At 58.4% G+C, this 23,307-nt stretch overlaps 1 protein-coding gene across 2 annotated transcripts; it reads left to right on the top strand.

Annotated features, from left to right (window-relative positions):
* Window positions 1-4,621: 4,621 nt before the first annotated feature.
* On the top strand, window positions 4,622-18,984 carry SLC38A3 (solute carrier family 38 member 3). 2 transcript variants are annotated; one of them, XM_032650227.1, is made up of 17 exons: window positions 4,682-4,713; window positions 9,024-9,119; window positions 12,039-12,193; window positions 12,284-12,365; window positions 12,539-12,654; window positions 13,227-13,300; window positions 13,383-13,475; window positions 13,555-13,636; window positions 14,731-14,813; window positions 14,896-14,954; window positions 15,128-15,292; window positions 15,374-15,453; window positions 15,726-15,826; window positions 16,055-16,179; window positions 16,276-16,420; window positions 17,362-17,465; window positions 17,554-18,984. In XM_032650227.1, the coding sequence occupies exons 3-17, from the start codon at window positions 12,093-12,095 to the stop codon at window positions 17,656-17,658; spliced, it is 1,515 nt and encodes a 504-aa protein (XP_032506118.1). In that variant the 5' UTR covers window positions 4,682-4,713; window positions 9,024-9,119; window positions 12,039-12,092; the 3' UTR covers window positions 17,659-18,984. The 2 variants fall into 2 exon arrangements, with proteins under 2 accessions (XP_032506117.1, XP_032506118.1); XM_032650226.1 differs by lacking the exon at window positions 9,024-9,119 and having other exon boundaries at window positions 4,622-4,713.
* The last annotated feature ends 4,323 nt before the right edge of the window (window positions 18,985-23,307 follow it).

Raw genomic sequence — 23,307 nt, 5'->3', positions numbered from 1 at the left:
AGGAAGAGACTTATGTCATTACCCCGTGAAGCCAGGATCTGCAAGGAGTGGGACTCACTGACAAGGGTCTGGATCTGTGCAGTGACCAAGTGCATGTGATGCCCCCACCAAGCTGGGACTGCACAGGAGTGTTGAGGGGACTGAGTTTTCTGGACCTGTGGCCACTTGGGGGAGAGGTCCAGGAGTCAGACAGATACTTGGGGCTGGGCAGAAGGCAGCATGTGGGTAGCATCCTCAATGTTCAGGTGGAAGTGGCACTGTGAGCCTGTGCGGGGCTAGAAGGGGAGAGTGAGGGTGCCCAGGCCTGAGCATGGGGTGGAGGGGAGGGATGCTGGATGGGTTAGAGAGCCCAGGACACATGGGCAGCCACAATGGTGTTGCTTAGAGTCCTGAGGGGAGGATGAGGCTCAGGCCAGTGGTTCAGGACCTCACTGGGTGGTTTTGGGCCTGGCTGAGCTGGGCTGCTCATCCCTGCTAAGGACCCTCTGCCCAATTTACTGGAGTGAGGTGGGGCAGGGGAGAGTGATGGCGGGATTTGTGGGGAGGGGCAAGGCGGAAGACAGAAGGCTTTGAGAAGCTGGCGGTGGCGGGCTTGAGATAGAGGAAGCTGCGGGAGAGGTGGGTTAATGGGGTCTTCCTCATGGCCACCTTGTCTTGGAAGGAAGGTAATGAGCTCCCCAGCCTTCCTAGGCAAGGGACAGAGAGGAGGCCAAACACCATGCAGGGGCTGGACCCCACGCTCCAGGTTCTGACCCTAGGGACTGGGATTCTGAACCAATATTCTTGGATCCCATGGACTGAGGACACTGCCTGGCCTCAAGCTGCCCTGTTCATGGCCAGCAAGTATGGGGGTTGGGGGTCGAGTCTCCTGGCCTGAAGCCTCCTCAGCCCCGCTTACCCCACCTGTGTAATTGCACCCTTATGAGCAGGATCAATGGGTGCCTAATGCCTGATTCACAGTCCAGGGCCAAGGATCAGAGGGAGCTGGCCCAGAGTCGGCACAGTGTCCACACCGTGGTATTGTAGGCAGGGGGCATTTACTGTGGGCACCTCCAGCCTCCACCATCCCTGCCTGACCTCAACCTCAAGGTGCCCCTGGGGGCCTTCCCAGCCTTCGACTCTGGCTCTGGCGGAACTAACCTGGCCCAGCCACGGAACAGAGATTAGACAGGCCTGGCGAACCGTTAATGCTGCTGACGTCAGGGCCCGGTCGGGTGGCTACTGGGTAGGGGCTTGGGCCCTCCCCACAGGCACTAGCACGGCCCACGTGACCTGGGCACATTAAGCCGCTTCAGTGGCCAGAGAAGCTGGGTGCCAGAGCTCAGGGGAGAGAGGGGGGCCCTCCGGGACTGTGGGGGCAGGCTCCAGCCTAGAGGTCACCAGCTCTGTGGACTCAGGCCAGGGGAGAGTCAGAGAGGTGGGTTTGCCTATGGATGCCCTCTATACTTCCACAACCCCACACCCCTGCTAGTGCCCAGAGAGGAGCCTCCCAGACACCAAGATGGGCAGAATATATTCAGGAGCTATGGGTGTGGGTCCTCAAGCCTGGGGTATGGAGGTGAGAACCACCCTCACCTGTGAGGCCTTGAAAGCTCCAACATGACTCCAGGCCAAGGGTCCCGCCCCTGCACACAGCCCTCCGCCTATCAGTGCCAATCCCACATGCACTCAAGGTTCCCTGTGGCCAAGCTGTTCCTTCCATCCACAGTACCCTCTCTTCCCCACCCTGGCATGTGCCTTTCTTCCCCTTGGCAGAGCCAAGCCCACGGATTGCTTCTCCATCGGGCTTTTCCTGATCCGCACGCTCTAACCTGGCAGGAGCTTTCCTGTCTAGAGGGCCCACACAGAGCGCTTGGAGACACTGAGCCTGGGGCTGTGTGGTGGGGCGGCAAGAGCAGCTGCAGTCAGGGTAGGATGAGCTGGCTCTTCCAGGGGCTCAGGCACGGTTCTCAGAGGCGATCTTTCATTTGGGTGTTGAGGGACAAGTGAGAGTTTGCCAAGGAGGTGGGACAGGATGGGGAACCAGGAGGGCAGAGGCACAGGGAGGTGAAGGCTGGCATGTTCTTGGAACAGCCGGGCAGTGGGGGAGGTGAAGAGGCCAGCTGGGTGTGAGGCAGGTGCTTGCAGGGCATCCGAGGAATCAGTGGATACAGATGCTAGGCTCTGGGGAGGACTGGGTTGGAGGTGAAGATAGGGCCTCACTGTAAAAGAGGGTCTTGGGACACTGTGTAGATGGTGTGCCAGGGGAGGTGCTGGTGTGGTGAGAGGGGGCTGCCTAGCTGGAGGCTAAAGAGGGAGGAACAGAGCAAAGGGCTGCCGGGACCCTGGGAGGAGAGTCTGAGTGATCCTGGGATCCTAAGTTCTGTCTCATATCTCTGACAGTTTCTTGGGCCTGTGTCTCAGATTCTGGAGACGGGGGAGTGGAGGTAGGGGACTGGGCCGAAGGTTGACATAAAGCTCCCCCTCTTCCACTCCAGGTGGCTGCCCCCAGCACCGCAGCTGTATAGATAGACATTCCCTCCAGCCTCTGGGAGAAGGTGCCTGGTACCTCTCAGAGCCCCATAATGGCTGCCAACTGTCCAGACACCTCAGGCTGGGCTGGGAGATTTGGCAGGTGGTGGGAAAGGCCTCTGAGCTGTGCTCGCCCTGGCTGCGGCCCAGGCCTAGCATCAACAATCGGGCAGCCCCTCCCCCAGCCTGGCCACAACTGGCCTGGCCCAGGGACCCCACCTCACACCACCCTCAGGGCTCCCACAGCAACCCAGCCCAGCTGGCCCCTGCTCCCTCCAGTCTGGGTTGAGGACCCCAACACCCACATGCTGGGTGACCTTGAAGCCAGGCCTGGCTCCTCAGGAACTGCCAATAGGAGCACCCAGCCCTTTGCAAATGGCTTCTGTGAGCATCCAGGGTGTCTGGAGTTGGGAGGTGGGGGGCAGACCTGAGACCCTGGTCAACACCTCTCCTATCTGACTCTGTCCCACAGGCAGTCCTCAAGCCCCTTCAAAGGGTGAGAATCTTAGGGTCTCTCATGACCAAAGTAAGCTGTGATCTGGGATTACACCAGCCCCAGATCAAGGGGTAGAGCCGGTCCCTTCCTATTTTTCAGCCATCAGCAGGGAGGGAGCTTAGATTGTTTGAGGTTTTCAAGAAGTGCCACCATCCCAATGCCTTTCTCTTTAGTCCTCCCATCCCCTGGTACTCCCAGCCAAAGCTGAGTCCCCTTGGCTCACAGCTTCCCCTTAACCCACTGCCTTCAGGCCAGGGGAAAAGCCAGAGCCATTTCCTTGTGACGCAGAGGGAAACTGAGGTACGCTAGGGCTTGGCTGTGGGGGTGCTGTAAGTCGGGCGGAAGGGAATCCTGGAGTCCTGACTCCCAGCCCAGGACAGGGAAGGGGTGAGGCCTGTCCTCTGAGGGCATTCTCCCCAATACCAGGGAGGGGGGCAGACATGACACAGAGACATCCAGCTTGACTAGGAACAGCAGAGGCCATGGATTAATCGGATCAGAGCCAGTGGCTGAGAAGCAAGGGACACAGCTGTTCTGCAAACACCCCCCCTAGCTCACCCCCAAGGTCAAGGCCTCCCCCAGCTCCCTGCTGGTTGTTCCTGGGCTGGTGGGCCTTAACACCCACCACACACCTCTGAGCACTAAGGCCTTGTGTGGGAAGCAGGCAGGGGTGGGATAGGAGCCCTCAGCCAGGTGGGGTCACCCTAAAACCCCTTCCCCTGAGGCACCAAGTCCCAGGCCCCACTTCCCATGGGCAGACACAGCTGTCTCCTACTCTTTATTTTTGTTTTTGTTTTTGTTTGCGGTACGCGGGCCTCTCACTGTTGTAGCCTCTCCCGTTGCAGAGCACAGGCTCCAGATGCACAGGCTCAGTGGCCATGGCTCACGGGCCCAGCCGCTCCGCAGCATGTGGGATCTTCCTGGACCGGGGCACAAACCCGTGTCCCCTGCATCGGCAGGCGGACTCTCAACCACTGCGCCACCAGGGAAGCCCCTCTCCTACTCTTTAGAAATAAGGAAATGGGGGCATGGCCAGGGAGATCCAGACAAGGCTCAGCGTGAGCCAAGACTCCAAGACTTGCTTCCCGCACCCCCTGCCCGCCCCCGCCCCGTCCTCACTGCCCCTACCCTTGTCTACCCTCAATCTCTTCTGAGTATCTGGAGTGAAGACAGAATTGATGCAGGGAACCCCTGTCCTCACCCTATCCCACCTCTGCTTGGGAAGGGTGAGGCAGGCAGAAAAGACATCTTGTGCCTAAGTGATGTGAAAGTCCCCCATTCAAGGCATCCTTCGCTGAGATTAAGCATGGCCCTGTTCCCATTCCTCTTAGCTGAAGAGCCCCTTCTGGCTTGAGGGAAGTGAGGGCAGAGCATTTCAGGGCTTAGGGGGCGCTCAGAGACCTCAGAGAGAATCTGCTTTGGACTAAAGCATTCCCCCAACAAGATTCAACTGAGCCCCTCCCGCAGCAGCTGCTCTCCTAAGGTTCCTTAGCGCTCGGGCTGCCCCTTTGCTCCAGGCCAGTGGAGGGCCCCCGCCTCTCCGCAGACCTGCCCCTCCTCCTGCTGGCCGCGGGGGATTGGCGGGCCAGGGGCGGGCCGGGGGCGGGGCCGAGCGCCCTTCATCCCCTGCCGCTGCGCTCAGCCGGGAGCAGAGCGGACAGCACCGGCCCGAGCGGAGCATCGCGCGTCCTCACCCGCGAGGCCAGGTACTGCTGGGGGCGCCGACCCCCCGTCCAGGGGCACCGAGCGGGCAGAGCCCTACTGTCCGCTTTCGCGTCCAGAGCTGGGCTCTGGGCAGGTCCCCTCGCCCGCCCTGGCTCCGGGCAGGCGCCCCAGCCTCTGGGGAGCCAAAGCCCCGAGCGCTCCAGGCGCAGGTCTGGGGACCCGCCAGCTCCCAGCTTGAGCTAGTGTCCTGGGAGGAGCACCTCGTGGTCTTGGGGCCTCTCGCAGGGCCGGGCGGGATAGCAGGAGGTCGGCGGCACCCAGGGCTGGGGTCACAGGACGCCTTGTTGGGGGCTAGGGTGGCACGCGATGGGTTTCCCGAGGCACGGTCCAAGGGCGCGAGCTCGAGAGGGCCCGGAGGGGGGCCTAAGAGGGCCGGGAGCAGGCCCTGGAGCGCTGCCCCGACCGGCGCCTGACAAGCAAATCGGCCCGCTGGCACGCCGGGCGTCAGGGTATATTTATCCCGCTGCGTTAGGCAGGGGCTTGAGGGCAGATCGGGCCAGGCAGCCTGAGGGGCCGCGTGGCACATGTTGGTCCCAGAGTCCGTGCCATTTGCAGCCAGGCCAGCGGGCACGGCGGGCACAGGGCGAGCGTGGCTCCCTGGATTGAGGGCGGGGCTCGGTCTGAGCTCCTAGAGCTGACAGTGCGTTCAGGGGCGGAGGGAAAGGACCGGGACTAGGTTTGTAGGAGCCCGCCCCCACCCGATTGGCCCCTTCGATTGGCCACAGCGAGTGCGTGCGTTTGTTTACACCCGGGGAGGGGGAGGCCAGGGGCGGGGCCTGTGGGAATCCATCCTTTCCCCCCACAGTGACCTGAGCCCTGAGCCCAGGTGTAGGCTTTGGGACAGGTCTGAGGGAGACTAAGTCAAAGGTCCTTGCACCGTGGGAGCCACCTCGACCCAGGCCCATCCTTCTTTCAGCCTGCCAGTCCTGTCCTTCCTTCCATGACTGCCTTCAGCCACTGTGCTGGACCTGAAAGGGGCCCTTCCTCTTTAGTACACAGTCTGGCATGGGGGCTCACTTCCTTCTGGAAAGGAAGCAAATGCCTCAGAGGTTCTCAGTCTGGAGCATAGCAAGCTGGAGAGATCCAAGGACAGGTCCATTTTGAGAGGGGGAGGTTCTGCACAAACATGGAAGGCTTCCTGCAGGAAGCACCAAAGGTGGGAAAAATCAGGGGTGGATGAGGCCAGGCCTGGCACATCCCTAAGAGGGCTGGAATGCTGGGATCAGTAATGAGAATCTCGGACTCCTTGAGGTTGAGGGCTGGGGGCTGTGTCTCTGGGGAGGGTGGGGGTGTACATCTCAGAACTTTGTTCTGCCTGGGCCCATAGAGCCACTGTCCTCACTGGCTTCCCAAGCCACCCTTTGTTCTGTACTGGTTCTTTGGGCCCATGTCACAAACACCCCCCCCCATCCAGGCTCCAGGTGGCAAGAGCATGAGAGCTGGTTGCTCCTGTCCTAGTGCCTGCTGCCCTAGCAAGTAGCCTTAGAGCCCTGGAAAAGTGGAGAAACTGAGGTGCAACAGGACAAGCTGGGTGGTTCATGGTCTCTGGGTGGGGGCAGGGAAGGTTTTTGAGCCGAACTGAGTGCACCCTGAAAGTCTGGGCTGGGCAGGGTGCAGGCACTCAGTCTGAGGGGGAAAATGTTTTGGGGAAGTGGTTGGCTACAAGAGAGGTACAGTTTTGGCATCTGTGTGCACAGAAAACTGGGGTGGGATGTGCAGTCTATACCATAATAGGATAGGGGCACTGCAGGAGGATGTTCCAGTGCAGACATGGCTGGGGAGCCAGGCGCCACTTGGAGCAGGTGAAATGGGGTGGAGGCTTGCCAAAGACCTTGAACCCATTCCATTCATTTAATATTTACTGAGTACCTACTGTGTGCCTGTGCACACTCAATCTGGTGGACGGAGGGCTGGACTTTGGATAAGACAGATGCATGGTGGGGGCGCTCTAGAGGACCAGGCAGGGCTTCTGGGGGCCGAAGGGAAGGACCAGCTGCTGGGCAGGAGGGGCTTTCCGGCCAGCGGCCTGGGGTGGCTTGGATTTGAATTTCCGCTCTGCGGGCCACGTCCTGTACACAGCCTCTCAGCCAGCACGTCTACACACGTGCATGGCTGCTGAGGATGGGGGTCACTTCAACTGACTGTCGTCTCCGTATACCTTTCCTATTGTGTGGGTAGGCAAGCCGTGGGTGCTGGACTAGGGGGCTCTGAGCTTTCCAGCTGGGCCTGGCCTGTGGCCCCAGTGGGCTCAGCCCCACCCTCTGGATGTCTGCACCTGGCTAATGGGAGCATAACCTGCCCTTGTAGGAACCTGGAAATGCTGTGGCATCCCTGCAGTGCCCACTGGGCCTGCTGCCCCCTCACCTGGGCCTCTGGCTCCCTCTACTTCTTGCACCTTCTGGGATGCTCTGTCTTGTCTTGCTGTCTCTCTGTCTCTTTCTCCATCTGGCTATCTCTAAATGGTTGGCCATCTCTGTCGATCTGTCTCTCACTTATCTGGTTGTCTGTCTCCCTGTCTGAATGTCTATCCACCCATCCCTCTGTGTATTCTTCTCTATCTGTGTCCCTCTAGATCCGTCTGCATTTCTTTATCTCCCCGTGCCTGTCTCTTGGTCTGGATCAGTATGCATGGACACAGATATCATGTGTGTGTGTTTTCTCTCCCTGTCTCTCTCTTCCCTCCCTCCGACTCTCTCTGCTTCTTCCTGACATTGGATGGCGCCTCTCCTCTGGGCTGACCTTGCCTCCTGCCCCCCCATTGGGGTCTCCAGTGAGTCCTGAGCTGCCCCAGGCCCCCGCTCCGGCTTTCTTTGGGGCCAGAAGTCCGGCTGTCCAAATATTTGGCCGCCTCCAGGGGATTCCGAGTCAGCAGGGAGGAGTTTGGGCTGGCTGGCTCGGGGTCTCCCCTGCCCCTGGGGGGGCCACAGGCACGTGATGTCCTGTCCTTTGCCTCAGCTGAGCCTCAGGCTGCACATCCTTCTCAGCAGGCTGGCAGTGGGCGGGAGAGGGGGGGGGCTGCTGCTGGCTCTGGCCCAGTCTTGAGGCAAGAGGTTCCGACTGCAGCTTCCACTGGGGGCAATCTGAGCAAGGAGGGTCCAGGGGTGGGCAGAAGGGGAGGCCTAGGTGTCTGGGGATAGACCCAATGCTAAGCATCTGTTAGGTTTAGAAAATGTACCCTGTCACAGGAAAGTCCATCTTCCGGCCCCAGCTGGGGCCCTCAGATCCTCCTAGACACTTCCGGATACCCGGAACACAGAAGCACCGGACCAGAGAGCTAGGGGATGAGGGGCTGGTGTGGCCAACACATCAGTGCTCTGCACCATTTGCCTTCCCCTCCTGCATGCTACCCGCTCAGTACCAGCCATATGTTGGCCACACACTAGCCACTTACTCGGTGTTGTTGGCAATGGGGGAGTAGTGGATGGAAGACTGGATCTGCTGAGGTCAAAATCTGGAGTTGTGGGTCTGGTGGAGGGGCAAGGGGTTTGTTTTAGTATCCTCCCGCGTCCCGAACACCCCGCACACACACCCTGTCCCTAGACCCCTGACCTCAGCAATCAGCTCCACACCAATCTCTGTGACTCTTGCCTTGAGAACATACAATCCAGATGTGTCTGTTGAATCCAGTTTCCCTGTTAACTGATAGCTTGTCCGAGGAGGGTGTTATCCTTCTGAAACCTGGAGAAGCGGGTGGGCAAAGGGGCTCTAGGGAGGGTCACCTTCTCTCAGCTAATGAGGGGAGTGGTAAGTAAGGACTGGTGAACTAGAACTGGGGGCAGCCCTCATCCGTGGGCCCCCAGGGATGACCACAGTGGACCCTTAAGCCAGGCCAGCCGCCTCTCACCTGAGATCTGAGCTAAGGTGAGGGCTGCCCAGGCACAAGGAGACTGGGGGCCATGGCAGCAAGCTCTGTGGGGTCTGTGCCTCCACCAGCACATGTGGCTACAGAACCGAGGGAAGAAGGACAGTGTGACTGTGTCCCTGTAGTTAGCCTGCTACTGCAGACCCACTCACGTCCCTGAACACTGGGGAGGAAAGCCGGGCTCAGAGCCCTGGTGGCTCCAAGGCCCTGGATGTGGGGACAGAGAGGTTAGCTTCCCATAGCAGGTGACACAAGCAGTGGCCCCACGGTGGCCTGGATTCCTGGATCTCGAAATCTTTAATTAGCCAAACTCAACGCCTGTCGAGGAGGTGTGCCTGACGAATTCTCACCCTGTGGTGTTTGCGTGGGCGGGCATTACCTGCTATGCTATCCCCATGGCTTCTGCACCCCCGCCTTATCTCTCCACAGAGCAAACAGGCCCCAGGGCAGTGGCCTGGACCATCGATTTACTGCCTGAACCGATGCTACACCCATGACAGATGCCATTCTAATGATCTGCCCAAGGTCGCAGTGATCTCCCCACCCAAGAGCCTGATCCCTCTCTGGGAGCCTGTGGTCTGCTCTGGGGGCGAAGTCCTCAGGGAGGCTTCTCACTCTGTCCCCACCTTTGGTCAAACCTCACAGAACCCCCAGAAGACAGGAAGACACTGAGGTCCTGAGTGGGGAATACTTTGTCCATGGTCACATGGTGAGGCAGGGCCAGGTCAGGCCTCAGATCCAGAGTGTCCACTCTGGGCTTTTCCCACAGTTGGTCAGAATCTGCTGGCAGCTTTCCTCAGGCAGGGGCTATCCCCTGAGTCTACTCCGATACCCGATGCAAAGGAGCCTGGCAGGCGGCAGGCCTGAGAGACAGGAACTCTCAAAAATGGGCTGCCCAGCCTCAGGAAATGCCTGGAGGTCCACATGTCAGGCCAGTACTAATCTCTACCCTGGCCCCCCAGCCCTTAGCCTTGCCCTAACTGAAGTACAGATTCCTTGACCTTGACTTCAAGGCCCTTTCAGGCTTGTCTATAGCCACGGAACCTTCATTCTATCCTCACAGCCTGCCTTATACCATACCTCAGGGCCTTTGCCCATGCTGTGCACTCTGCTTGAGATACTCTTTCTTGTTTCCACATCCTGGGGGCTCCTGCTGGAATTTCAGAACTGGCTCCCTCACCTCCTCCTCCAGGAAGCCTTCCTTGATGCCCCTCTCTCTTCTTTTTTGAGTCCCAGCACTATGTGGCTTGGTTAAAAGCCACACTATGTGCTGGGGTTCCCCTGCAGGAGCCATAGGGTGGGGGATGTCTATGTGGGTTTTGTCCCTTCCAGACTGGAAGCCACTTGAAGAGGGGTATTCTATGTCCTCTCTGGGATCTCAGGCCAGCCTGAGACCCATCAGTGACTGGTCGTGAGTAATAGGCAGGACCTGAAGGTCTAGGCCCAGGTCCTGCTTGAGGGGATGGGGAGCCTGGAGCCAGGGCCTCAGGCACTTTGGCCATGACCATGCCATGGGCTGTGGTCTCCCTGGAGGCATTGCCTGGCTACTAGGGAAGAATATTAAGGCAGAGAAGAGTGCTTTGTCCAGGCTGCTGACTCAGCACACTCGGAGGGCCTGTCCAAGCCTGCCCCGGGCGGAAGGCCAGGCAAGGGCAACCCCAGCTGAGAGCCAGGGGGCACTCTGGAGTGACTCTGGAGACCAGGTGCTGGTATCCTTGGAGGGCTGCTGTTGGCGAGGCTCAGGGCAGGGTCATGAAGAAGATAGGCTTACCTTAGGGACTCTGGTCCAGGGGAAGAGGGCGTTAGAAGAGATGCTCAAATTGTCATGATCCTATGTGGACAGGCTGGAGGAGAGAAGGGTTCAGATGCCAGCATCAGAGGAAGGAGAGGTAGGTTGAGGGGTCCAAGGGTGCCAGGTATGGGGTACTCAGGACTGAGGTACCTAGGATCTGAACTCTGGCTTGGGGCTGCCTGGGGCCATTGCAGGGAGGTCCTCTGGTCAGTTCTGTGTGGCTGCTGCCTCCAGAACACCAGGGCCTGTGGCCTGAGGCCCGAGTCCTGAGCCTAGCCTCTCCTACCCACCCTAGCCCTGAATGCTGAGTTTGAGACCCCTGGTGCTCCAGCTTCAGGAGCAGACCTAAGACCCTCAGGATCTGGAGTGGGGATGGGGGATTTGGGGCAGGATTCAGGGTTCCCAAGTGGAGGGGCTGCCATGACATCAAGACTAGCCTCTGGCTGACCTGCCTGGCAGTGCTGCCCCCTCCCTGGTCTCCACTCTGGCCTCAGATCTCCTGCTGGCCTATCTGGCCTTCAGGATGTCCTTATAGATCCTGGGGACACTATGCCCAGGTACCTTCTGGGCATGGGCTAGGTGACTCCCAGCGCCAGTGATGGGAGAGGGGCTAGCGAGTTGTCTGGGCAGCGGGCAGAGTTGGGCCTGGGGAGGAGGGGAGCTGATCCCTTTGGGGTCCAGCAGAGCTATGCCCTGAGCACAGGGAAGGGAAGACTGATCCAGTGGTCCAGGCCCATCTACAGCTGGCCAAGGTTCTGAGTTCCTGACCTGGGACTCCAGGAAGTGGGGAGTCTCCTCAAAGTGTGGGTACCTAAGGGTGGGGTGTTCCCCAGCAGGGGAGGAGAGTCTTGAAAGAGAACATGGCCCTGAGGCCAGAGCTGTGCGGAGGGTGAGGCCTGTGTGGCCCAAAGAACTGGGCCCCAGGGCACCCATTTCCTGGAAGGCCCCTGAGGGCCCTTTGCAGCCAAGCGGGCAGGGTCCAGGTGTCCAGCCACCCAGCACCGCCTTAGGCCTCCTGGCTCCGGGGGGGTAGCCTCTGCGCCTGCCGTTCCCAGCGCCAGCTCTCAGCCCACAGAGGGACCTTTGTTCTGGCTGCCAGCAAAGCCCGCCGGGTGGCTGGGAACAGGGCCCACAGCCCTCGCCCTCTCCCGAGGCCTCCAGCCGTCGGGCAGTGCCATTCTAGGTTGGCTAGGAGGCCCCTGGCACACAGGGCACAGGAAACTGTCTCCCAGTATTAACATCAGGGAGGGGCAATCAGTCCAGGACCCATCCCCAGAGTGGGGTCTGGTGGCCTGGGACTCAGCCTCCTGGGGTCCTGACACCACTGGGCTCTGAGCTTAGGTCATCCAACTGAGCTTTACTTCACAGATGGTGAAACTGAGGCCCCAAGGGCTTGCCTGGGTCGGTATGTATATGTGGCAGGGGAGTGCTAGGTACTGGCTGAGGTGTTGCCTCAGAATGTCCTGGAGAACTCAGGTATCCGAGCTCTGCCCCTCAATGGCAGGTTCCAGGGTGGCAGCAGGCAGAGCTGCATGAACATGTATGTCCTCAGTGAACTTCTGGGAGGTGTGCTACAGCTGCACACTTCCTGTGGGAGTCTGGGCTGTGAGCCCAAGGAGCGGGGATAACCAGAGGGACTGCCTGCTCTGTAGACTTCTGACTGCATCAGTGTGAGAGCCAGTGTTCCTGGTGGTGGTCCCTGAGCCATGGAGGCACCTCTGCAGACGGAGATGGTAGAGTTGGTACCCAACGGCAAACACTTGGAGGGGCTACTCCCTGTCGCCACCCCCACGGCTGGCAACCAGAGGTGAGCGAGGGACTCATTCATGGCTTAGGGCAGGGCAGGGTGCAGGGCAAGGGGCTGGAGCTGAGCTGCCTGGCTGGTCTGTGCCTGCAGGGTCGAGGGCCCTGGACGGATCTGTGTTGAGGGTGAAGGCTTCCTACCAAAAAGTCCCAGCAAGGAGCCACACTTCACTGATGTGAGCAGGGGTGGCCGTCAGGGGCTCGGGGGCACCCCTGGGAGCTTGAGGGCAGTAATGAGGTGCTATGGGGCAGCGATGGGAGGCCAAGGGATGGTGCGAGGGAATGTTGATTTACCCTCCACAACTTGCTAACTCATCCCACCCCTCCCGTCTCACTCTGGTGCCTGCAGTTCGAGGGGAAGACATCATTCGGGATGTCAGTGTTCAACCTCAGTAACGCCATCATGGGCAGTGGTATCCTGGGGCTCGCCTACGCCATGGCCAATACGGGCATCATCCTTTTCCTGTGAGTGCCCTCAGCAAACCTTCTAAAGATAGGAGCCCTAAACAGGCCACCAATCCTGACTTCCCAGGACCTGCCAGTTTCCTGTCACAAGACCCAGGCTGCACTGGGTGGGCACTTACACTCAACCCAAACCACAGCTGAAAAAAACAGCCGTGGCCAGACAAGTATACCTTATTTCCCAGTAAACCTGCTGAGATGACAACACGGGGCCAGCCTAACAGGACTGAGTCTGTCCTACTACATTTACACATGATGGATAAACCCCATGGCCAGGCCTTCTGTGGGTACACGTGTCCTTACCTCAGAGCTCTGCCCTGCAGCCTAAATGGAAAACATGTTTCTTCCAAGATCTCAAGGGGCGATGGTGCTCAGAGGGTCCCCTCTGGGTCATGGCCACCCTGGGTCAGCCCAGGTGATGTTCACCACCCCTGGGGCCTGCTGAGTTTGCATCCACACATGTTGGGGGTCCAGACACCTGGGTCACAGACCCCGCACACCCAGGCCTCCCGGAGCTCATTGCCCCCTGCCTGCCAGAGGAGCCCCAGCAACCTCTTTTCGTCCACCTTCCCCAGGTTCCTGTTGACAGCCGTCGCCTTGCTCTCCAGCTACTCCATCCACCTGCTACTCAAGTCCTCAGGGATCGTGGGTGAGCCCCAAACCTGGCCTGTAGCAGGGAGGGGTGGGCTGGGGAGAGCACTCCTGACTGTCCTGATTCCCTGTCCCCACAGGCATCCGTGCCTATGAGCAGCTGGGCTACCGTGCCTTTGGGACCCCAGGAAAGCTGGCGGCAGCCCTGGCCATTGCGCTGCAGAACATCGGAGGTGAGGCTGATGGGCAGGTGATGGACGGTGGACAGGCTGAAGGCTGGCTGGTTTGGCTGACCTGCCTCTCTCCCCCCAGCCATGTCCAGCTACCTGTACATCATCAAGTCCGAGCTGCCCCTTGTCATACAGACCTTCCTGAACCTGGAGGAGCGGACCTCGTGAGCCCCAGGGTGGGGCGGGGCTGGGTGAGGGTGGGAGGCCCTAGTCTAACCCTCTATGTCCACCACTAGCAGAGCCCAGGCTGGGCTAGTGGGAGAGACAAGACAGGGTGGAGGTGGGGCGCAGAGAGCTGCTGGCAGAGCTACCATTCAGTGCACACTTGTTTATGAAGCACCTTGGGGAAGACTCCCAGGAGGGCCATGTGGGGCAGGGGGTAGTCTGAGGCTGAGGAAGCTGGCCCGCCTAGCCGTGGACCCAGCCTGTGAGCAGAGAGCACCTGAGAACCTCAGGCTTAGCGCTAAGCTCCTGCTATTCCTGACCGTGGCTTGGGTGTTAGCCTCTCCACCACCTCGCCCCAACCAAGAAATTAAGCCTACAGTGTCCCAGTTGCCTATCATCAGTTTAGCCAGTTCTCATGGCATAAGCATGTTCTGTGGGTAGGAGCAGAGAAGATAGCCAGGCCCTGCCCTTGACAATACAGCCCCGGCAAGCAGAAAGGCTGCATGGCTGCAAGTAGCTCTGGGAGGAAGGAAACAGCCAGGATTCTGCCGCCAGGCCCTGGGGGCCTTTCCCAAGGAGTTGGCCTTTGGGTTTGCCCTTGAAGGAAGGTCTCATTCCTCATCCCTTTAGCTCCCTGTGTCCACTGTCCATTGAGGGCGTGGGGCAGGATGATGCAGGATGCAGATGCTGGGGGGAACCACAAGGAGCTCAGGTGGTTGGCAAGTCCCTGAGACCCCCACGGAAAATGCCTCAGACCCAGGTCCTTTCATCCCACCCACCCCCCCGGGCCCCTTGGGGCCACTCCATGGGGAGGATGGACCCAGACCTGTGTGTCCTAGGAAAAACAACCACAGTGACTGTAATTGTAATGGTTACCAAGCAGGAGCTGAGTGTATTAGTCCTCACCTTGTCCAGGAGAGTGTTGGGAGTGGGCCCATTTTGCAGATGGGGAAAGGGAGGCTCAGAGCTGTGGACATGTATTCTTCAGAGATCACTCAGTGGCACCACAGGTAACCCTGGCTGGGGGTCAGGCGGCCCCATCACCCGAGGCTGAGTGGACTCTAACATCAGCTCCCCACTCCCGTCCCTGCAGGGACTGGTACATGAATGGAAACTACCTGGTGATCCTGGTCTCTGTCATCGTCATTCTGCCTCTGGCACTGATGCGGCAGCTTGGTGAGTGTGGCAGGGCCAGGGCCTTAGAGGGATGCATGGGAGGGGACCTTTGGTCTCACCACCCCCCTCCCCAACTTTACAGGCTACCTAGGCTACTCCAGTGGCTTCTCTCTCAGCTGCATGGTGTTCTTCCTAATTGCAGTGAGTGACCCCCCCCCCCCCGCCACACTGGCCAAGGGAGGGGGGCAGGTCTTTCTGGGAAGCCTGGGTCAGAAGGCAGCTCCTCCAGTCCTGATCTAGATGTGGCTTCACAGTGACTCCACAGGCAGCCTAGCCTGGCCCTGATACCCTCATCCTTCCCTGCCCCCACCTAGGTCATCTACAAAAAGTTCCACGTGCCCTGCCCGCTGTCCCCCAGTTTAGCCAACGTGACAGGCAACTTCAGCCTCGTGGAGGTCATCAGGGAGGAGGCGGGGCTGCAGGTTGAGACGGAGGCCGCAGCCTTCTGCACCCCGAGCTACTTCACCCTCAACACACAGGTTGCAACAGACCAGGGAGGGGGCAGTGGGCCTGGTGAGAGTGTCAGGGGCTGTTCTGACACAGAATCCCTGTTTTGCCAGACGGCATACACGATCCCCATCATGGCTTTCGCCTTTGTCTGCCACCCTGAGGTGCTGCCCATCTATACAGAGCTCAAGGAGTAGGTATCCGTGGCTGGGAGAGGGGGAGGGGGCTGCCTTGAGTTGGTCAGGGGAGAATGGATATGGTCCTAAAGGGAGGAAAGAGTGACAGGAGCCAAGTCATTTTATCCAAGGTCTCCATGGCTGCCACAAGGGGCGACCGGGGGCAAGAAGGAGGCTCCCTCAGCTACCAGATCGTGAGGGTGTGGTGCCAGAGAGAGACCCCAGGACACATGGGGGTTTCCCAATGTGGCCCAGCTTGGCACCAATCCCCTCCCCTGCTGCCCCATAGCCCCTCCAAGAGGAAGATGCAGCACATCTCCAACCTGTCCATCGCCGTCATGTATGTCATGTACTTCCTGGCCGCCCTCTTCGGCTACCTCACCTTCTACGGTATGGCTGGACCGTGGGGGCAGAGGCAGAGGCCAGGCTGGGGGGCAAGGGGCTGGCCAGTGGCCATGGCACCCTGCATACTATAGGCGTTCATTAGGTCTGTGATGCCTAACTGTGCCCTGCAGCTGTGGAGGTGTGTTGCCACTCCTCAGTGTCAGGGTCAACCCAGGCTCAGAGCCCAACCCCATCCCTGGACCTCCTGCTGACCACCCTCCCTGTCTGCCACAGACAGCGTGGAGTCGGAGCTGCTGCACACCTACAACAAGGTGGACCCGTTTGATGTGCTGATCCTGTGTGTGCGCGTGGCCGTGCTGACGGCAGTCACACTCACAGTGCCAATTGTTCTGTTTCCGGTGAGCCAATGTGCAAGTGGCCAGGTGGCCAGACCACTGGCGGGGTGGGACTGATGGGGCTGACAGATTGACGACTCTCCCCACCCTGCTTCCCAGGTGCGCCGCGCCCTCCAGCAGATGCTGTTTCAGGACCGCGAGTTCAGCTGGTTGCGGCATGTGCTCATTGCTGTTGGCCTGCTCACTTGTATCAACCTGCTGGTCATCTTTGCCCCCAACATCCTGGGCATCTTCGGGGTCATCGGTAAGGGTCTGGCCCTGCTGTGAATGGAGGCAGGGCACTGCCCCAGAGAACTTCCCTTCTGCAGACGCTGGCAGATTCCTAAGCTCGTCCCCTACGTTTAAGTGATGGTTGCTGGCCATGTGCACAGCTTGGCCTCCCATCTGAGATTTGTTCTTAAGGCTCTCCTAATCCATTTTGAGGGCTCAGAGCCACCGAGTCAGTTACCCTTGCTGGGGGTGCTGGAGGATGGAATGGAGCCCAAGGGTCCAGGGGCCTTCACTGAGGATCTCATTGGTTCTTGTCCCCACCTCACATATGAGGAAGTTTAGAGCGATTAAGGGAGAGCCATACAGCTGTTAAGTGGAGAGCCTTGACTGGGCCCCAGGATCATGGGATTATAGGTTTAGGGTTCTGTCCAACTGTCCCAGTTGGGGCTCTGAGTGGGAAGATCAAACAATTCTGAGCCATCTTTGGGGTGACCCAACTCAGGAGACTGACTCCGCAACCCAGCTCTGCAAGGACCAACACACAGACCTGGGGGCTGAGTATCATTGATATCACTGACAGGACTCTTGGTTCTGTATGTCTGAAAGCCGACTCAAAATGAATTATACAGAAAGTAATGTATTGGCTCAATTAATGGAAAAGCCTTCAGGAATAGCTATACCCAGGGGCCCAATATCCTCAAACTTCATCTCTGTCTCTTGGTCTACCTTTTCTCTTTGCCAGCTTTATTCACTGACAGAGTTTTCTGACACCAAAGGCACTAGCCTTCTATCCTGGTAGACAGAGAACAAGGGGAGGGGCTGATGGGCTCTCCAGAATCAGACAGAGCTCTCCAGTGGAGTCTCGAGACGAGACTCCCCTCATCAAGGAATGTTTGATCTCATTAAAGGGTCCACCCTGAACCTTAGCCAATAGGTGGACGTGAGCCAGTGGTGGCCATGCCTTATTCTTTGCAGGTGCCACATCTGCCCCATGCCTCATCTTCATCTTCCCTGCCATCTTCTACTTTCGCATCATGCCCACAGAGAAGGAACCTGCAAGATCTACCCCCAAAATCCTGGTGCGAAGGGCTTGGGGGTTGGTGTGCTAGTGTGGGGATGAGGGGGCGGCCCTGACCTCAGACCTGACCCTGACTTCTGACCCCACAGGCCCTTTGTTTTGCTGCCCTTGGCCTCTTGCTGATGACCATGAGCTTGAGCTTCATCATTATTGACTGGATCTCGGGGACCAGTCGGCATGGAGGAAGCCACTAGGATGACCCCCATCCTGTTCTGTCTACTTGTCCTCCTACCCTTGCCCAGACTCTTCAGCCCCTGCTCCCATCCAGTGGCCAGTTGGAGGGGGAAGAGAAAGACGTGGTGAACACTATGGCATTTGGCCCTGCCCCATGTCCTCTCTGTCGAAGTTTTTGTTAGAGCCAGGACCAAGGCCCTCGGGCCACTACCCTGCTGAGCTCCTGGCCTACAGGAGCTTCCTGAGCTGGGAGCAAGGTGGGGCTGTACCCCTGCTCCCTTCCTGCTGCCTCAGGTCCCACCCAAGCCCCTTATTCTCTTTGCACAGGTGCATAGACTGAGGCCCAGCAGCTGCCCCCTAAGGTCACATAGCCTGTAGGGGCACAAAGAGCTGAATTAGGCCTGCAGTCATCCCGCCACCTTGCTCCTGGGCCATGGTCTGCACCCTGGGGCTTCATCTCCCTCAGCCTGCTTGCCTTTCCTCCTTCTGTCACCTAGGCCCCTTTCGTGGGCTCAGGCCCTTGGATAATCTGGTCCTCTTTCCCATCCCCTCCACCGGGAGCAGAACCCCCTCACCCTATGCTTGAGGGTGAGGCTGGTGTGGACACCCCAAGGGACCACTTTCCTGGTCTTTCACCAGTCCTGGGGAGGCTGGGACTCCCCCCACCCCAAGCCCAGGCCATAGCTCACATTCCACTGCTGGGAGAAGAAAGAAGCTGAGGCCCAGAACGTGTCTGCCCCTGGGAGCCAGAGACCCCAGGGGCCAATCTGAGGCAGGGATGGAGAGGCTGGCAGCCCCCTTTTATAAATATTATACATAAGACCAGCTGTGCTTTATATTCTTGATCTCCATGGTCCCTGGGTTCCTGGAAAGTGGTGTGGGAGCCGGGACATGGATGGTGATGGAGGCCTGCCCTGCCTTTTTCCCTGGGATAAGGGTGGGGACAGGGTGAGTCCCCTACTCCACCCCGACCCTGCCTCCCAAACCAGCCAGTGGTGTGCTGAGACCCAGCTCTGGGCCTGGGCCAGGCTCAGCACAGACCTGCTTTCTCACGGGGTGAGGTGGGGAGGAATTAATGAGGCCCCAGGAAATGGGACAGAGAGAGGCCTCCGGAAGGAGGCAACGTGAGGTGCATCCCCAGCAGCTTCCAGGGAGGGTCTGAGCTGGGGGCAGCTGAGCCCTGCAGAAGCCCTGCAGAAGGGCCCCCTGCCCTCCCTAGCTGCCATGTCAACCCTCTGCCAATGCCTTAAATCTGGGGACAAAAGTCCAGGGGTCCTGTGCCCTGTCAGGCTAATCTTTTATTAATAGTAAAACCTACTACGAATAAAGGTAGGTTAGTGATTGCCTGTATGTGAGGCCTGAGTTTTGAGTGGGGGAGTCCAAGGCAGGGCAAGAGCCGCAAGGATGCAGGGCAGCCCCAGGTGGCCTGGCCCGGATGGGACTGGGAAGCTGCCCATTGCCTGAGGCAGGCCTGAATCAGCTGGGACCCAGCAGGACAGAGCTGCCCAGGCCTTGGCATCAAACCCTCATTAGGAGAGACCCTGCACCCGGCTAGGCGGCCAGGGAAAGGGCAGCAGGAAAAATCCAGTTTGAACTGGCAAGGCAGCTGCCGGCTTGAGAAACCCCTGAAGAAAGAACTTCCTCAAGCTGGTGGCTGCTAGGCCCATGGCAGTGCCAGCTGATCAGAGGGGGGCTTCCTGAGTCTGGTTCTCAACAGCCCCAGGCGCCTGACTCCAGCCTGGGGACTCACTCAGGAGCCCCGTGGCCCCAGAAAAGAGCTGGACACTGGCCTAGAGGTGGCCGCAGCCCAGAGTGCCCCTGGCATGCAAGGCTGCCCTCTGGAGGTCTCTGGCGTCTTCCTCGTCAGGTGGGGCCATGGCCCTGCCTGAGACCCTTGGCTCCTGTGGAGCAGGAGGCAATAAAGGGCAGGGTCCATCCTGCTGACAGACCCCGGGGATCTTTTCTCAACCTCCCTCCATCCAAAGAAGGCTGCAGGTCAGAGCAGCAGCAGGACTGCCTGGAATCTCTTAAGACCCCAAGCCTGGCTTCAGGCCTCTCAGACCAGGGGGATGAGCTGAAAGTTGCTCCACCTACCCCTCCCCGCTGCCACACACTTACACACTCACCCACATATACACAGCTGGGGGGGAGGAAGGACCCTGGCCCCTGGAGGCCACCTCCAAGCAAGTTCTCCTCCAGACTGATTGCTGGGCAGCAGGCTCCAGGGGCAAGGGGGCAGGCAATGTGGCCACTACACTATATCGAAAAGCCAAGTGTCCACAAGACTGTTTGAAAATGAGTATCTCTGACTGTCAAGTTCCAGCCATTCTGCCTCCACGAGGATGCGTCTGCAGGCCCTTGGTCATCACTAAGCATTTTTGTATGTTTTGAAGAATTTCCCAGGTCTTTTTTCTTCTGGTTTGCTTTTTAAAATTTGCTCTGAAAAAAAATTTTTAAATCTGAAATGTTAACAAATTAGAGCAGGAATACCCTGGCGGTCCAGTTGTTAGGACTCTGTGCTCTCACTGTTGAGGGCCCGGGTTCAATTCCTGGTCGGGGAACTAAGATCCCACAAGCCGTGTGGTGCAGCCAAAAAAAAAAAAACCCCAAAATTAGAGCAGCACAGAGGTCGTCAATATTTCTTTTCTTATGACTGCTTGTAACAGAAAAATAAGATAATACAGACCAGGAAAAAGGGCCAAAGCATAGGCCTTGGTCTCCCTGACCAGCAGCTGCCCCTGCCTGCACCCTTCTCACCTGTGTGCACATGCACACATTCGCCTATCAACTGAAAAGGAATTCATTGTTCACTCATTTGACAAGTATTTATTAAGATTTCCTATGTGCCAGGTGCTCTTCTAGCACCTGTATGTACAGCAATGAACAAAGTGAAGAGCTCTGCCTTCCTTGGACTTATAGGTGGGGGATTGGATTCAGACCAGAAACATGAGACATAATCAGTAAGTTATATCGTTTGTTAGCAGATGATCAGTATTATAAGGAGTAAAGGACAATGAAGAATAAGGGTTAGGGGCTGGCTTCCCTGGCGGTCCAGTGGTTAAGACTCCGCGCTCCCAATGCAGGGGACACGAGTTTAATCCCCGGTCGGGGAACTAAGATCCCACATGCCACGTGGTGCAGCCAAATAAAATTTTAAAAGAACAAGGGTTGGGAGGTGGGTCAGGGTGGGCCTCACTGAGGAAGGGATGTTTGATCAGAACTTGGAGAGGGAGAAAGCCATGCAGATGTCTGCAGGGAACATTCCAGCCAAAGGGATCAGCCAGTGCAAAGCCCTGAGGCAGAATGTGCCGGCTTGGGAGAGGAGCAGCCAGGAAGCCATCGAGGCTGATGCTGAGAGAGGTGGGAGAGGGTAGAAGGGGCGATTGGGGGCTAAAGAGGGGATGTTGTGGGACCATGCCAGCCACCATAGGACTTTGGATTTTTCTATGGAAAAGGCAAGAGCCAATGCCAGGTCCTGAACAGAGGAGGGGGCAGGATCTGACTCAGTAGCAACTCTAGGTTTTAAATGGATTATTCTGGCTGCTGCATTAAGACTAGACTCTGGGGTGGGAGATGGGGAGCCAAGGGTGACACTGACACAAGGGCTACTACAGTTGTTCCAGACAAACATATCAGGTGTCTCAGCCCAGGTAGTGGCAGAGTTGGGATGAGACGTTGGGCATATCCTGAAGGATTCCCTGATGGCTTGGGTACGTATGAGGGGAAGGGCAGAGACAAGTACAGAGTGACTCCAACTTGCCACTGTATCTGCTGAGGGAGGCGGGGGGAGGAGTAGGCTTGGGAGGGAGATCAATTTTGCCCATGAAAAGTTTAAAACACTGACTGGACATCAAAGTGGAAATGCCATGTTTGCTGCTAGGTGTGTGACTCAAGTTCAGTAGAGTGACCAGTGCTGGAGCTTTGGATCTGGGAGATAAAGAGTGTGGATTGGTACTTAAAGCCAGGCTCCTGGATGTGATGGGGGCAGATGGGTTTGGAAGGAGGAGGGCAGCAGTAGGGACTGAGCCCTGGAACATTCCTCTGTTAGGAGGTAGGAGAGATGAGGTGGAACCAGCAAAAAAGCTGGAGGGAGCAGCCAGGAGGTGGGAGGAAACCCAGGAGAATGTGGGCTCCTGGGAACCAGACAAGCATCAGCTGCTCAAGCAGGTGAGGGTGGAGCACAGACCACTGGGTCCAGCAACGTGTAGGTCACTAAGGACCCTGATAGGGCTTTTTTTGTGGAGGGAGGGGCAAGCCTGCCTGGAGAGGGTAGAGGAAAGAGAGGTAGAAAAGAAAAGATAAAGTGTAGACAATTTGTGTGAAGTGAGAGGAGCAGGGCCAACAGAGGCGTTTATGGAAGACTGGGAAGAAGCAGCTATTGAGGGTAAGAGATTCGAAGAAGCTGGCAGCGTGGTGGGCTGGAGGCAGGTGAAGGACTTCTGGGCCAGAGCCCTGGAAGTACTGAGCTGGAAGACAGTACACGGAGGTTGGGCAGTCGCATCAGGGAACACGCAGGGTGGCCACAGCCTGGCCTGGCCAGGCCAATTGCTGGTAGCTAGGAACATCATGGGTCCACGATGAAGCCAGGGACATCAAAGAGCATATGCAGGGACCCAGAAGACTCTTCCAGATCTCTGCCTTGACCTCAGTTTAAAGTCATCCAGCAACTAACTTTCAAATGACGTGGAACAGTAATAATAGACTGCAAGCTACTTAGGAAGAAAAAGTAGCCCTGGGAAAAATCGGAAAGAACAAAACTGCTTTCAAAACCATACAAGGCTGCAAACCTGCCCTGCCACGCACAGCGGGACCTGGACAGGATTAGACTTAACCCGCACACCCCACCCCCACCCCCGCCCCAGAAGATCCATAGAAGGCAGCCTCTGCTGCCCCCTGGCGGTCAACGGCCAGAGTCTGGGCGGCGCAGTGACCCACCCAACACGTTACAGGACTTGGTGGTGGGGATGGCCAGCTATGGCTGTGAAGCGGGGCCCTGAGGCTCCAAGGCTGTCCAGGAAGGCGTCCTGGCTGGCGCATGGGAAGAGGGCAGGCAGAAGGCTCCGGGCGGGGCGGGGCGGGATGGTGAGGAACTGCCAGTCCCACACTTGGCCGGGTCCTCAGGGAGCCAGGCCTGGGCCCCACATGAGCTGCCTGACCTTGGAGGGCTTCCTGGTGCGGAGGAAGGGGCCGAGTCCCAGCCCCACCCTTTACCAAGCGTTCTGGGAGCCCCACCAAGCATCGCCCAGCTCCTCTCCTTATGCTGCCCACATCTACTCTGGGGTCAAGCTCAGCAAGGCACCCGGAGCCCCCACATCGCACCGGCACGCGGCCCCAGGCTCAGCGCAGGCTATGGGCACTGAGCCACCCCAGCTTCAGGAAGCAGGGGAAGTGCCCACCGGGATAGTCAACCAAATCAGTGTTTAATCTCCGCTGTGAATTTGCGGGGTGGAGGCTAGAAAACATCCTGGAACGGAGGCGGCGAAGATGCCAGGACCAGAAGAAGCAGGAAGGCATGTGTCATGGCACGTTCTGAGGATGGGCCTAGAGGGCGGCTAAGGCTGGAGGAAGGCCAGGAGGGATGGGGTCAGAGCAGGGCAAGGGCCATGGGGCGCCACGGACGGCTCTGAGCCAGAGGACACCGAACGGTTACTACCCTATGGAGGGAGGGC

The sequence above is a fragment of the Phocoena sinus genome, chromosome 11 (assembly GCF_008692025.1).
Source record: "Phocoena sinus isolate mPhoSin1 chromosome 11, mPhoSin1.pri, whole genome shotgun sequence".
Lineage (NCBI taxonomy): Eukaryota > Metazoa > Chordata > Mammalia > Artiodactyla > Phocoenidae > Phocoena > Phocoena sinus.
This window is presented reverse-complemented; position numbering and strand designations above follow the sequence as displayed.